The sequence below is a fragment of the Mus musculus genome, chromosome 1, assembly GCF_000001635.26.
Source record: "Mus musculus strain C57BL/6J chromosome 1, GRCm38.p6 C57BL/6J".
NCBI classification, from domain to species: Eukaryota; Metazoa; Chordata; class Mammalia; order Rodentia; family Muridae; genus Mus; species Mus musculus.
The window spans coordinates 135,533,651-135,546,553 of record NC_000067.6 but is presented as its reverse complement, the minus strand read 5'-3'; the positions used below and the strand labels follow the sequence as shown (position 1 = coordinate 135,546,553).

Below are 12,903 nucleotides of genomic sequence, written 5' to 3'. Positions count from 1 at the left end.
CCATGAACTCTGGTTTTCTCAGCTATGAAATCGGGGGTAATAAATAGACTGGCCCAGGCGTGTCCTGCAACCAAACAGGGTTCATATCCATAAAGCCTCTAGGACAGTACCTGGTATCAGAGACAGAAGAGTTCGCCACCACCTAGGATTACTGGGGTCACAGCCAGAAATCCCCCAGGCCTCTTCCAGTGCTCTGCATGCCTGATCCCAGCCCCTCTCCTCTTCTTCTGACTCCCTGCAGATGGCTCTCTGCTGTGTAAACTGTTGCTATAACAACCATTCCCTGTTCCCAGAAGCTGCTGCACAAGAGACCTCATCATCTTCAGCGCAGGGTGTCACAGGAAGGCTCTGGGCATTGTTAAAATAGGAAGCATTTCCAGTAAAGGTAAACCTTGAGGTTCACCGGGCAGGAGATCCCATGCTTGCCCTTAGCAGCGACCTGCCCCAGTGTCTGAGACAGGCAGACTGTCTCCTCTGCCGGAGACCTGCTCACAAGCCCAGTCTAGTGTCAAATCTTCAGAATCCTCTCTTACCCTGTTACCTGGTGTTCAAAGGAAAAGGGGTGGGAGGAATTTTTTTAGAATTGTAATAGAAAAAAATAGACCTAGCCAGGTGGTGGTGGCAGCAGCTGCAGCACAGGCCTTTAATCCCAGCACTCAGAAGGTAGAGGCAGGTGGATCTCTGAGTTGGAGGCCAGCCTGGTCTGCCCAGTAGGTTCTAGGACAGCCCGGGCTGCACAGAGAAATCCAGTCTCAAAAACAAACAAACAAACAAAACAAAGAGAGACGGAGAGAGGGAGGGAAGGAAGGACAGACAGACAGGCAAACTGACCTTACAACAGTTATTCCAAACAGGGTCCTCTTCTGGTCTAATTGTCCTGGATCTAGCAAAGCCTTCCCCAAGTGTGAGCCATTGAGAAGTAGCTGTCCCCTGGTCCTGTAAGCTTACTCCCCAAGTTCTTTGCCAAAGGCTGCAGAGTGAAGCTGAGCTGCACACCATTGCAGCGAGCTTTCTGCCTTCAGCTCACTGCAGAGACCTCCTCTCTTCCCAAAAGGATCCTGATGGGGGTCATAATGGAAGGAGTCTGTCCTCCTTCCTCTTCCAGAAAGCCACCCGCCCAAGCACACTGCAAAAGAGCAGAAATGAGACCTCCAGAGAACAGACTCGGACCCCACACAGGTCTCCAGGTTGCTCATTGTTTTGAAAGGCAAGCTGGATTCTCTCTCAAACTTTGGCTCTGAATATGAGCTTGCCAGGGGAGTCTGTGGGTCTCCAGAGCCTACTGGGTAAGCCAGGCCCTGCTCTTAAAGTGGTCCACTAGGAACAGGGCATGCACCTGGGTAGATGGTGTAGCAAAATCAATGCTGCAAACTCTGGGCTCTTCTCCAAATGTGCTAACCTAGCCAGGGTGGGGACTGGGGGTTACGAAGAATGTCTGCCCCAGGAGTGCAGCGCCTGGAAAGAAGCAATCCTAAGCAGAATTCAGAGGGAGAGGCCTTTGGGCAACTTCTCCCAAGCCCTGAGAGCTAGACAGCTGCCCTTCTTACAGCATTGCGGCATCAATGCAAAGGGAGGCTGCAGGCGGCTAAGGACCCATAGCACCCCCGTGTGGTTGTTCTCTGCAACAAGTCCCAAAGACCTGGCAAGATTTTGGTGGCTGTGTTTCCGGAAAGAGAGCAGAGAGCTGACTTGTGCCAGCAGTGTTTCTCCATCACTTTGAGTGGGGATGTGGGGGTGTTGAGCTCTGGTGCTTTGTCGGGTCTCCTGTTCTCGCAACGTTTACACAAATGCAAAGTAGGACAACCCTCTGGTCACAGCACCTGATTTTGGAGCTGGCAACGCAGCAGATTTTTCCGGAGCCACCTCCAGCCGGCTAAACCAAAAACTCTCGGGTTGAGCATTATACAGACCTCAGCCTAGCACAAAGTCACAGGACCACACTGGCAGAGCTTAGTCAACTACACCGCTCCCTTACTTACAGATCAGGAAACTGGGGCCCGGGGAGAAGTCATTTACCCAAGTTCCACAGCCGGTTGATGGTGTTCCCTTGGGACTTTTACCTCAATGAAAATCAAAACTGGGGGGGTGGGGCTGGAGAGATGGCTCAGAGGTTAAGAGCACTGACTGCTCTTCCCAAGGTCCTGAGTTCAAATCCCAGCAACCACATGGTGGATCACAACCACCTGTAATGAGATCTGATGCCCTCTTCTGGCGCATCTCAAGACAGCTACAGTGTACTTACATATAATAAATAAATAAATCTTTAAAAGGAAAAAGAAAAAAAACGAAAAAGAAAAGAAAATCAAAACTGCACATGAACTGGGGAGACCCCTGCCTGGAAAATTCCAGGCTGTAGCTGCCTATATACATCCTTCTCTTATTTAGGCCCAAGTTTGTTTGTAGCTCTAGTTTTTGTCTAATGGCCCCATATAGCCAGTGCGTTTGCTTTTTTTTTTTTTTTTTTTTTTTTTTTTTTTTGTCCTGGCTCTGTCTGGTGCCTCGTGATGTTTCACCCATCAGGAGAACTCCAGGCAGCCCCTTGACTGAGTAGGTTCAGGGTTCTCTAAGGTAAAGAGGAAAAGCCTGGGAGCTCCTTTGGGGAGCAGGGGTGCACAGGGTTTGCTGCACTGCGGGGTTCCGTGTCAGCTGCCTCCTGTATTGTGACTTAAGTGGGAGGAAGAGAGAAATGACGAGATTAGGAACAGAATAAATAGTTTCCTGCCTGCCTGCCTTCTCCGCGACAGTGGGTGTCTCTGGCATGGAGGCCCACCCACCCTGCCCCCTTCTAGGACCTCTGAGGTCAGCAGATGATTTGGGAAGGGGTGAGGAAAGAGGGTGGAGTTGCCCCTCAGACAAGGTTCTGGGCTCTATCCTCGAGCAGGGGAGATCCGTGTCACAGGTCACTTGTCAATTGTTAGCTTTCCCGGCTACTGTGCCCGAGTCAGCGTTTACAGGGGGTGGGGATGAATCCAGTCCAAGGTGACTGGTGCAGATCCCACAGAACTGCCGAGCTTAACCCTGAGCCTCTGGGCACCCTGGGATGAACCTGGGGGTGGCCAGCCTGGCCTGCTCTTGCCGGAGTGGGTAGATTTGTGTCTTTGAGTGGAGGAGAGGGGAGAAAAAGATTCCAATTCCCAGAGACATCTGACCCACTGAAACACAAAGTACTGCTCAACAGGTCCTGGCAGCTGTGTGTGCAACTCCCCAGTGTCTTTCCATTGTTGCAGTGAGTCCTGGGACAAAGTGGCCTTCTGGCTAGGGCTGGAATCTTGTTTTTTGGGGTTTGTTTGTTTGTTTGTTTTCAGCCAAAATTGTGATAGATTTCCAGAATTTAAAGATCAGACTCCTGTACTGGGGATCAAATAGGGTTAGGGAATTTTCTTCCTCTGAAGAGTTGTTGATATGTGTGTGTGAGAGAGAAACAGACATGGAGAGGCCCAGTGCTTCCTGTTTCCAGGTCGTTTAGGCTGGCCTGGATTTCTACATGGATCAAGGCCCAGACCATCCCCTGTGGTTAATTCTGGCTGTGACTTACCTCTTCTGTAGATACAGCTGAGCGTCTCAGCCCACAGCACTGGACAGTGAGAAAAAGAGCCCACGCCAGGAGTCACGGCAGCCCTGAGTCCCCTCTGTGGGCTCAGAGGAGAGGTCATTTCCCGTCCTTAATGTGAGAGGGTGGCAAATGCTTTCAAGCCCTCTCTTGGCTCACTTCCGTCCCTCCTGGGGGCCTGTGCCTCACCCAACCATTCACAGTAAAAGCCTTTGTAGAGGGAAGGTGCAGCTCCAAGCTAGTTTTCAGTTACCCTCCCCTGAGCTACATGGCTTATGGGTTCTGAAACATTGGTGAAGGTAATTAAAGCTTCAATAGTCAAAAGTTATTGCAGTTTACTTAATTGCTGGCTAATAATTAAAACCTCACAGATCGTGGGGAAACCTGACTACTGGGTGATGGATCCCCCTGAGCCTCCTCCTTCTAGAACTTGCCTGAATCTGTTGGGGCTTTTACCCTGAACTGGAGGTTCACTGTCCAGTATGATCTTACAGCTTAGCCTTCTGGTTCAAGCAAGTCCCTATAGCTAAGTGCATCCCACAGGCAGGACTAGCCCTGAGAAAAGCAGCTAGTCAGGCTTGCTGGTGCAGCAGCGAGGTTTGCTGAGTATACCTCAGATGCTACTAGGTCCAGGTGTTAAGGCCTCAGCAAAAGAAAACAGGCTCCCACCTGTTGGTTGGTGGCCGAGTGTGGGGCGCTTCAGCCTCGCTGTCTGCCCACTTCTGCCTTCTGCCAGGTCGATCCCAGCTGTCTGTCCAGGCAGTTTGCTGTGTGCCAGGCTCTACACTAAGTGTGATAGTGAGCTAGGCCCTTAAGCCTCGCTGCAGTGAGGTCATTCCACTCTCTATTTAGCAGAAAGCAAACCGGTAGCAAGATGAAGTAACCTGTTCAGGGCCAGCCCGGCTGCGGAGAGGCAGTGGGTGGACCTAGATGGTGGGTTTTCTTTTTTTCTTTTTTTTTTCCATTTTTTATTAGGTATTTAGCTCATTTTCATTTCCAATGCTATACCAAAAGTCCCCCATACCCACCCCCTCCACTCCCCTACCCACCCACTGCCCCTTTTTGGCCCTGGCGTTCCCCTGTACTGGGGCATATAAAGTTTGCAAGTCCAATGGGCCTCTCTTTGCAGTGATGGCCGACTAGGCCATCTTTGGGTTTTCTTCTTGATACTAAAAACTGTGTTGTTTTTGTTGTTTGCTTGTCAGTTTGAGACAGGGTTTCTCTGTGTAGCCCTGGCTGTCCTGAAACTCACTCTGTAGACCAGACTGACCCCAAACTCAGAGTTCTGCTGGCCTCTGCCTCTCGAATGCTCAGATTAAATTAGTGAGCCACAGCTACCGGCCTAAGATCTATGTTCTTGACACCACAGTGAAAGTCCGTTTCTCCCCGGTGTCCAGCTCTTTAGCTTAGCAGGAAACCTTGTCTTAGCATTCTTGGGAGGCCTGTTCCCCTTGTCTGATGCCGGGCAGGTAGAAGGAATCTGTTCACATCACATACACACACACACACACACACACACACACACACACACACACACACCCTGGACCTTTCCTTCTCAGATGCAGACTGCCTCTTTTCCTCATGAATGTCTTAGTCACCTTCCTGTCTCACAATGGGAGGTAGAACCGCCCAAACCACTCCATGTGTGTATCTGCAGGATTGTAGAAGACTGTATGGACACACCTTGGTGAGATGTGCATATTCTGAGGCAAGGTATTATAATGGAAAGAATAGGGGAGTTGGAATCCAGACAAATATAACGAATCAAATGAAATACCACAAAGTCATATGTTTAGCGTCCTGCCTCACATGGGGCAAACATGGGGCTCCGGCATTACTGTGTGCATGCACCTGTGTGTCAAGTGTATTTGACTGATGATCTGTAGTGAGACTCCTCAGACACACATGATACACACACACACACACACACACACACACACACACACACATATCCTGGGAGCCATGATGTGCTCTGCAAAAGCTTAGCTGTAACGTGCACAGAGGTCTCACATAGGTTGGAAACATCCTGAACAGTAGGAAGAGACTCCTCCGTCTTTGACAGACCTCAGCATTTTCCTCCCAGACCACATCCTGAGACCACAGGGTTGACCGAGACACGGAGAGGCAGCCTCCAAGACATCGGGACATAACCAGGAGAATAATGTTTTAGGTAATGTTAATGTCATCACAAATCGCTAGTGCTTTGAATGGCTCCATCCCTTCCCAGATCTTCATTCTCACTGCAGACAGTGAGAGAGAGGCTGGATGCTGGGGTAGAACAGGGCACAGAGGGGCGAGGGTAAGGGGTAGGGTGAGTTCTTTGGAAAATATAACTTAATAAAGGCTAAGCATGGAAAATTTACTTGGAGATCAGAAGTATAACTATCACCCACACACACATACATACCACACACACACACACACACACACACACACACACACACACAGAGCAGACCCAGCTGTGGAAATGTAAGGTGTCATACTGTATCTGGCCACTAGGGGCCACTGCTGAGGCACCCATGGAGCTTTAGGGTGTAGCCGCTTCTGGAGAATCCCAGCCAGGGCACTGAACAGATCCGGCCATTCCCGTTAAATCAAGCCTTCTTGCCTCTCTAAGCCTACCCTGGGGTCTGCAGATCACTCTTAGTCTCTCTGCCATCCCTAGATGGCTGTGCTCCTGCACCTTGGCCTCCCACCTCTATGATACGCAGGACTGGGCCAAGCCATTTCCAGAACCTTGGTATTTTTGGTTTTTGAAGAGTCGTCCTGGTGTGTGTGTGTGTGTGTGTGTGTGTGTGTGTGTGTGTGTGTGTGTGTGTACACTACTCTACTCTGTTGATATGGAAAAATGTAGGGGTTGGGGTAGAGGTCTTTGAGGAGGTTGGGGAGAGAAGGCACCATGATACCATGATTTTTTTTTTTTTTTTTTTTTTTTTTTTGGTTCTTCTAGACAGGGTTTCTCTGAATAACCCTAGCTGTCCTGGAACTCACTTTGTAGACCAGGCTGGCCTCGAACTCAGAAATCCACCTGCCTCTGCCTCCCAAGTTCTGGGATTAAAGGCGTGCGCCACCACCGCCCGGCTGCACCATGATTGTTATATCAGAAGTTGGTATATTGTTCTCTGTCACTACCAAGATTCTGGGTTCTAATTCCCATCATTCCCTGCTGTGCCCCCAAAGCCTAGAGAATTAGGAGTGAAGCTGGCCAACTGTATGGCTTAAACATTTTTTCTTAAAGAGACGGGGACATTTTTAATGCCACAATATCCAACACACAGACATATACAACATTATGCACACATACATACATATACACACATACATACACAAATATACCCATACGCACGCATTTATGAAAAAATTTAAATGGTGGTAGCACTCACTAAATCTTGGAATATCATTAAGCACTTACTGTATGCAGTCACTGTACATGTCACTGCTGACACAGGAATGCCCAGTGTTACATCAAAAGAGGTTGAGTTTCTTTCAGACTCTAGCTCTACCCTGTGCTTATGCTAGCTGTGTGGCCTTGAGGAATTTATTTGATCTCGAAGTGTCAGTGTTCTCATCTGTAAAATGGAACAATAGCACAAATCTCCCATTGGGATTCCACTGGATGATGTGTGCAGAGGACTGGGCACACCCAGAAGCCTCTGAATAACTCTCCGTCACTTTCCTCTTTGGAAACATCCTTTGGAGATATGTGCACCTTGGCTCATTTCCGTCCAAACTATAGAAGGCATCACCCTTCTGTGAAACCCATGCCTTGTTCTTGATCCCACATAGGGTCTTGTGAACTAAACCTTAAAATATATAGGTGTACACTGTTTGACCCTGACTGTGTCCCGTGCCAAGCCATCACTTAAAGGCAGGGAGCAGCTCACCAGGCGACACTTGCCAGGATAAACAGGCATTGGCAGCCAGCGAGATGACGCCAGGGCTGTGGACAGAGCTCAGACCCCGGGCATGGAGGCCTGCCATTTCTCCTTGTTCCTTGACACCAACAGGGAGCCCTGAGTACATGAGACTGGCTTGAGAAGCTAGGGGACAGGGACAGGACCTCAAGGGAGGAAGACAGAGATGGCTGGGCTCAGGATTGGAGCTGGCCCAAGAAGAAGGTGCCCCAGAGACTCTGAGAAGAGCCATACAGCATGGCCCTTCCACCCCACCCAGCCGCTCTTGGCCAAACAGCCGGTGACAGTCAGACAGCCGGTGACAGTCAGACATCCTGAGCTCAGTCTTGAAAAAAAAAAAAACAAAAATACCTCTTGGGGGATTCAGAAATGTTCTCTTTGGCGGCCAGAAGGAGCTTGCTCCCCTGCCGAGTCTGTGGGTGGGGAGAGGCTGGGCCTGGGAGTAGGGTAAGGTTGGCTTGCACAGAGGGCTGGAAGGGTTGAGGAAGGGAGGAGAGGGCTGGTCTCACTCTTATCTCTGTCACTTACTACTGAAGCCAACTCTTGAGGAGGATTGGGAAAGCTGGGTCCTTCAGTGACAGTGACTTTGGATCCCTATGTAAAAGGTTATCCATGGGACACGGTCCAAGAGCCTCGTTAGTGTCCTCAGAGCCTAGCACAGTCCTGGTACCAAGTTGAGTTGGAGTCTTTGGATTATTTTTGGTTTGGTTTGGTTTGGGTTTTTGTTGTTGTTGTTTGCTTTTTTAAGAGGTTTTTCTGTTTTTCTTTCTTTCATTTCCTTCTTCTTTTTTTTTTTTTCTTTTTCTCTTTTGAAACAGGGCCTCACTATGTAACCTCAGCTGGCCTAGAACTTGATATGTAAACCAGACTATCCTCAAACTCATATTCACCATCCTCTGCCTTCTGAGTGCTAGGATGAAAGGTGTGCCCTACCACGCCCAGCCCCAAGTGGGATTTGATAAAGATTTCTTTGGTGGATCAATAGAAGGGAGAAGGTCTTGTGGTTGTTCTGTCATTTGGATGCTATTTCCATCCCTAGATGGGAGAAAGTGTGAGGCTTCGTGTACGGTTAGAGGCTCTCTCGTCTGCCCAGGCTAATATGATCCTGCCTGGAAACCAAGGCTAAGCACAGGGATCCTGACTGGGTCAGACTCTGGCCCCGCCCATGCTTCTTCCTCACTCGCGATTCTAACTCTTGGATAGGGTCTGAACTACCCCAGAAGATGGCTGTTCATCTCCCGCTCCCACTAGCCACCTCACCTTTAGGAGGCTCTCAGAGGCCTCTTAGACCCCTCAGAGCAACCCCATGTGTCCCAACCCTTCGAACGATATGTTCTGTGATATGTTGACAAATGGAAACTCACCGTGTAGGGATACTTATATGGTGGAACTAGGCAAGCTCTGCTCGTCAGAGTGTCCCCTCCTCCAAGAGCCCTAAGCACACACCAACACACTGCTCCAGAGGAGGTTGGGGGGGGGGTCAGGGGTGTCCCATTTCATTCTACCACAGGAAACCAAAGCCAGAGGCAACAGTGGTCATTCAGGGAGAGGCTCTGAGGGGTCCTATCTGTAGCCCTTGTTGGGTATGGGGCTTCAGCCAGCCCAGGACACACATGGAGGTCTTTAGCTGCACCTGCACTGTCAGTCATCTTTGAGGAACAGAAGAAGCAGGTGGCTGGCCCCAGGGTCTGGCTTCTGGGAGATAATGGTGTCTGCCTCCCATTCCCTTACTCCCAGGTCCCTTCAAGGAGTCCTCTCCTCTCACCGCCTCTTTCTTTTCTCCTCGCCAGATCCAGAGTCGCAGAGAAAGAGAACAGTACAGAACGTTCTGGATCTCCGACAGAACCTGGAAGAAACCATGTCCAGCCTGCGAGGCTCCCAGGTGACTCACAGGTGAGCTTGGGCTGCCCTTGGTGATGTGCTCTTACTGGGTCTGGAGGGCAAGGGCCGGTGTCTCCCCACACCTCCACATGGCCATCCCAGGTTGACCAGAGGGCCTTGGCCTCTGTGAACACAGGCATTTGGGGCCCCCGTATTGCCAGCGCTACAAAGAAAGGGGAACTCGGCACCACTGCAGAAACCCTGCTCAGTCTTGCCTTTGCTTATGGTTGAACACAGGCTATCATCCGTGACGGTGGCTGGGTATGGGTGGAAAGCCAGGTGTGCAGTTTGTGGTACCTGTTCTCTCTGTGGGCTACAGTCTCCTCCTTTTTCAAGAGGCCTTTGTTTACTGAACACCCCTTCACCCCTCCTCCTTTTCAGTCCCATCCCTCTGGGATGCTAGTACCCCGCATCCCAACACCTGGGTTCATCAGCCCTCTACCAGCCAGGTGTCCTCGAGTCTCTTCTATCACTCCTAAAGGAGGGCTGAGTGCCCAACAGGGTCTACATACTGGTACCCAGAAAATCAACCCAGTGGTATCCCCTCTTGTTCCCCCAGCCCTTACAGAAACCCCCAAGCCCCCAGCTATAGGGTACACAGCCCTCCCTCAGCCTTTTTCCCCAAGAGCAGCATTCTGGCACCAACCCCTCCGTGAGTCAGAATTTCCCATTCAGTTCCTCTGGGCTTCCCTGGGCTGTTCAGATGAGCTCATACTGTCAGCTCTAAGGGGGACAGAGGGCCCAGCTGAGTTCTGAGGGGGGAGGTGAGCAGGCAGCCAAGACTGGGAAATCGTGGAGCATGGACATAGAGGGCCTGTTTATTAAGAACCAGAAGCCTCCTCAGTTGAACTAGAGGTAGGTTCCTCTCTGTCTCCTGGTGCTAGAAAACTGAATGCAAATTTGGGACATGGGGAAAGGGAGTTTTATTAGCTCAGGGCACAGCCAGCCAGAGGAGTATCCAGACACACCTTCATGCCTTCAATGTCAGAGGACCTGTTACCTTTAGGGCATCATTGCAGTCTCTGTGGGAGCACATAACTGTTGCTGAACCTCGGCCTTGGGAGCCTTCATCCATTGGCCTTAGGGCTTCTTGTTGAGACCTTTCTCCTCCCCTTACCCCCTACAGGCCCACTCATATCCCTGACTTGAAAAAGCTGGCTCTTACCCTGGTGGTGGTGAAACTCGCCTTTAATCCCAGCACTTGGGAGGCAAAGGCAGGTGGATTTCTGAGTTCAAAACCAGCCTGGTCTACAGAGTGAGTTCCAGGACTGCCAGGGCTACATAGAGAAACCCTGTCTCGAAAAACAAAAAACAAAAAAACAAAAAACAAAAAAAAAAGGAAAGAAAGAAAGAAAGAAAAGAGTTGGCTCTTAGTCCCAGATGCCTAAGCATCTTTCTGAGGACTAGGAGGAGGCAGTCAGGGAAGTAAGGGGAAAGTGGTCTGTGTTGCTTCAGGAGCCTTGGTACAGCCCCTGCCCATCCCACAAGCCCTAAATAGGAATCCAGATAGAGATAGAGTGGAGGCTCTAACTCAGCTGTTATCCAACAGTTTAGCCCCCTATAGACAAATCTTTCCCCTATCCAAGGAAGTTTCTGGGACATCTCTCCATGCCAAGTCACTGGCCAAGATCGTGCCAAAGGAGCTGAGAATTGCTGAGCTGCTATAAGAGTCACACCCCAAATGACTCACCCCCAGAAGCAGGGCAGAGGCAGCTGCTCCAGCCTCCTGGTGTCTTCATGCCTGCCCTGAGGCCCCAGGGAAGTCGGGAAGCCTAAAGCTGACTGGTTGAGACAAGAGCCTTGGGGCCTCTGGCTCCAGCCTCCCTTTATGGAAAAGAAAGGACCAACAGGCCTCTGGGTCTTCTGTTTACTGTATACTCCGTCCGGGTCACTTCCTCTCTTAGCCTTTAGTTTACATTAGCTCCAGTCCACACTTGGATAACCCAAACACCAGTGTCCTGACTTTTACGGCTCTTTTGCTTTTTAAAGTGCTTTTTATCAATCAATCTCTCCCTGTACCTTGGAGCAATATTCCCCTAAACTAGAGAAAAGACTGGGGGGAAAAGACACACACGCTGGACCCCACAGGCTGATGTGGGCAGCTCTGCATCTATCTACACAGCATGAGGCACCAGCCTTCAGAGCCAACACAGTCTCATCCCGAAGGCCTTGGGGGTTTAAGGGTGCATCTGCCAAGGTCACCCTCCCCCTGGGACTCACAGGGTGACTTAGACTCAGTTCCTTTTTGGAAACTTGACGTTCAGGCTACATCCTCTATTTCTGCAGCTATGTTTCCCTCTGTGAGAAAAGTCTGAGGTAGGGATGGTGAGGAGAGGAAACAAAACTGACCTCCCCCCTCCCATACCCCAGAGGCAAGCCTGGGGCCAGGCTCGGGCTGCAGGTCAGAAGATCAGCTGTGAGCTAGAAACCTTTTCCTCTGAGAGCTAGAGATGGGGTTTAGTGCAAAAACCTGGATGGTTATATTGCATCCCTCGACTCCCAGCACTGGGGAGGCTGAGTTCGAGGCCAGCCTGGTCTACAGAGTGAATGCCAGGACAGCCAGGGCTGCACAGAGAACCCTGTCTCAAGAAACAACAAACAAAACAAAACAAAATCATCAACAACAAAATAGAGCCTCAAAATAGGAGAGAGGCGTTTTCTGTTCAGAGAGTAACACAGAGGGTAGGCCAGGGGCAGAGGTGAGTGGGGGGCCCTCACTTCCTTATGTGCTTGCTACTGTGTTGGAAGCCAAGTACCCAAGCCAGTTCCCCCGTGTACCCCCATGTTCTCCTGCTGCTCCTCCTGCTCCTCCTCTGTCATCATCATCACCACCACCACCATCATCATCATCTCACAGTTAGCCTCTTTTTGCTAAGTACTTACTGCATGAGGCCCTGACCTTCATCTGTGGTGAGACAGTCCCTACCACATTCAGCACAGTCATCCTGGGTCTGCCTCCTCCCTCATGAGGTGCTAGAATACGGAGGTGAGCAACCAGACTGACCGTGGCTTCCCCGACATCAGGGAACTTCCTTTGTCCCCCAGGAGATGGAGATGGTGTTGAGGTCCAACCCTAACTAGTAGCTGATGCAGAACTGCAAAGGATGCTGGGACTGTTGGGCCCACAGGGAAAGGTGGGTGTAGGCCAGTGGAGAGCACGCAGGACATCACTCATTCCCGTGGGTCAGCTGCAAGAACCCCAATGCTGATTCCCAGGACCGCTGACTCCTCCAGTTCTGCTAAGGAGAAGGAAGGCCATTTTCTCCAGCTCAATAGAAACCATTTGGGAGAGCTTTTCTTTTTTTCAAGCAACTTCATAAAAACAAACAGACAAACAAACCCAGTGGCCTGTGACTAATGTCCCCGTGAAAGAGAAGTGATCACAGATCAAAGACTCTTTTGCTTTGTGTACGCCATGTCCAGCCATTGGTTGCCTCAGTTTACCCAGCTGTGGTGGCCCACATACCTCACGCGTGTCGTTGATTCAACCCTGTCTGACTTCAGTCAGGCCCTGTGATAGAGAAGAGCCACAGAATTTGGAGCCGCGCCATTGCTAGG

The 12,903-nt window shown here is 50.5% G+C and overlaps 1 protein-coding gene across 18 annotated transcripts in view; it reads left to right on the top strand.

Annotated features, from left to right (window-relative positions):
- Nav1 (neuron navigator 1) overlaps nucleotides 1-12,903 on the top strand; it is a 253,771-nt gene that overhangs the window by 141,797 nt on the left and 99,071 nt on the right. For all 18 annotated transcript variants that reach the window (XR_003954495.1, XR_878320.2, NM_173437.2 and 15 more), the window contains one exon: nucleotides 9,255-9,357. Coding sequence is in view for 16 of the 18 variants with exons in the window: in NM_173437.2 (NP_775613.2) it covers nucleotides 9,255-9,357 (103 nt within the window). In the remaining 2 variants the exon portion in view is untranslated. The remainder of the gene's footprint in view (nucleotides 1-9,254; nucleotides 9,358-12,903) is intronic.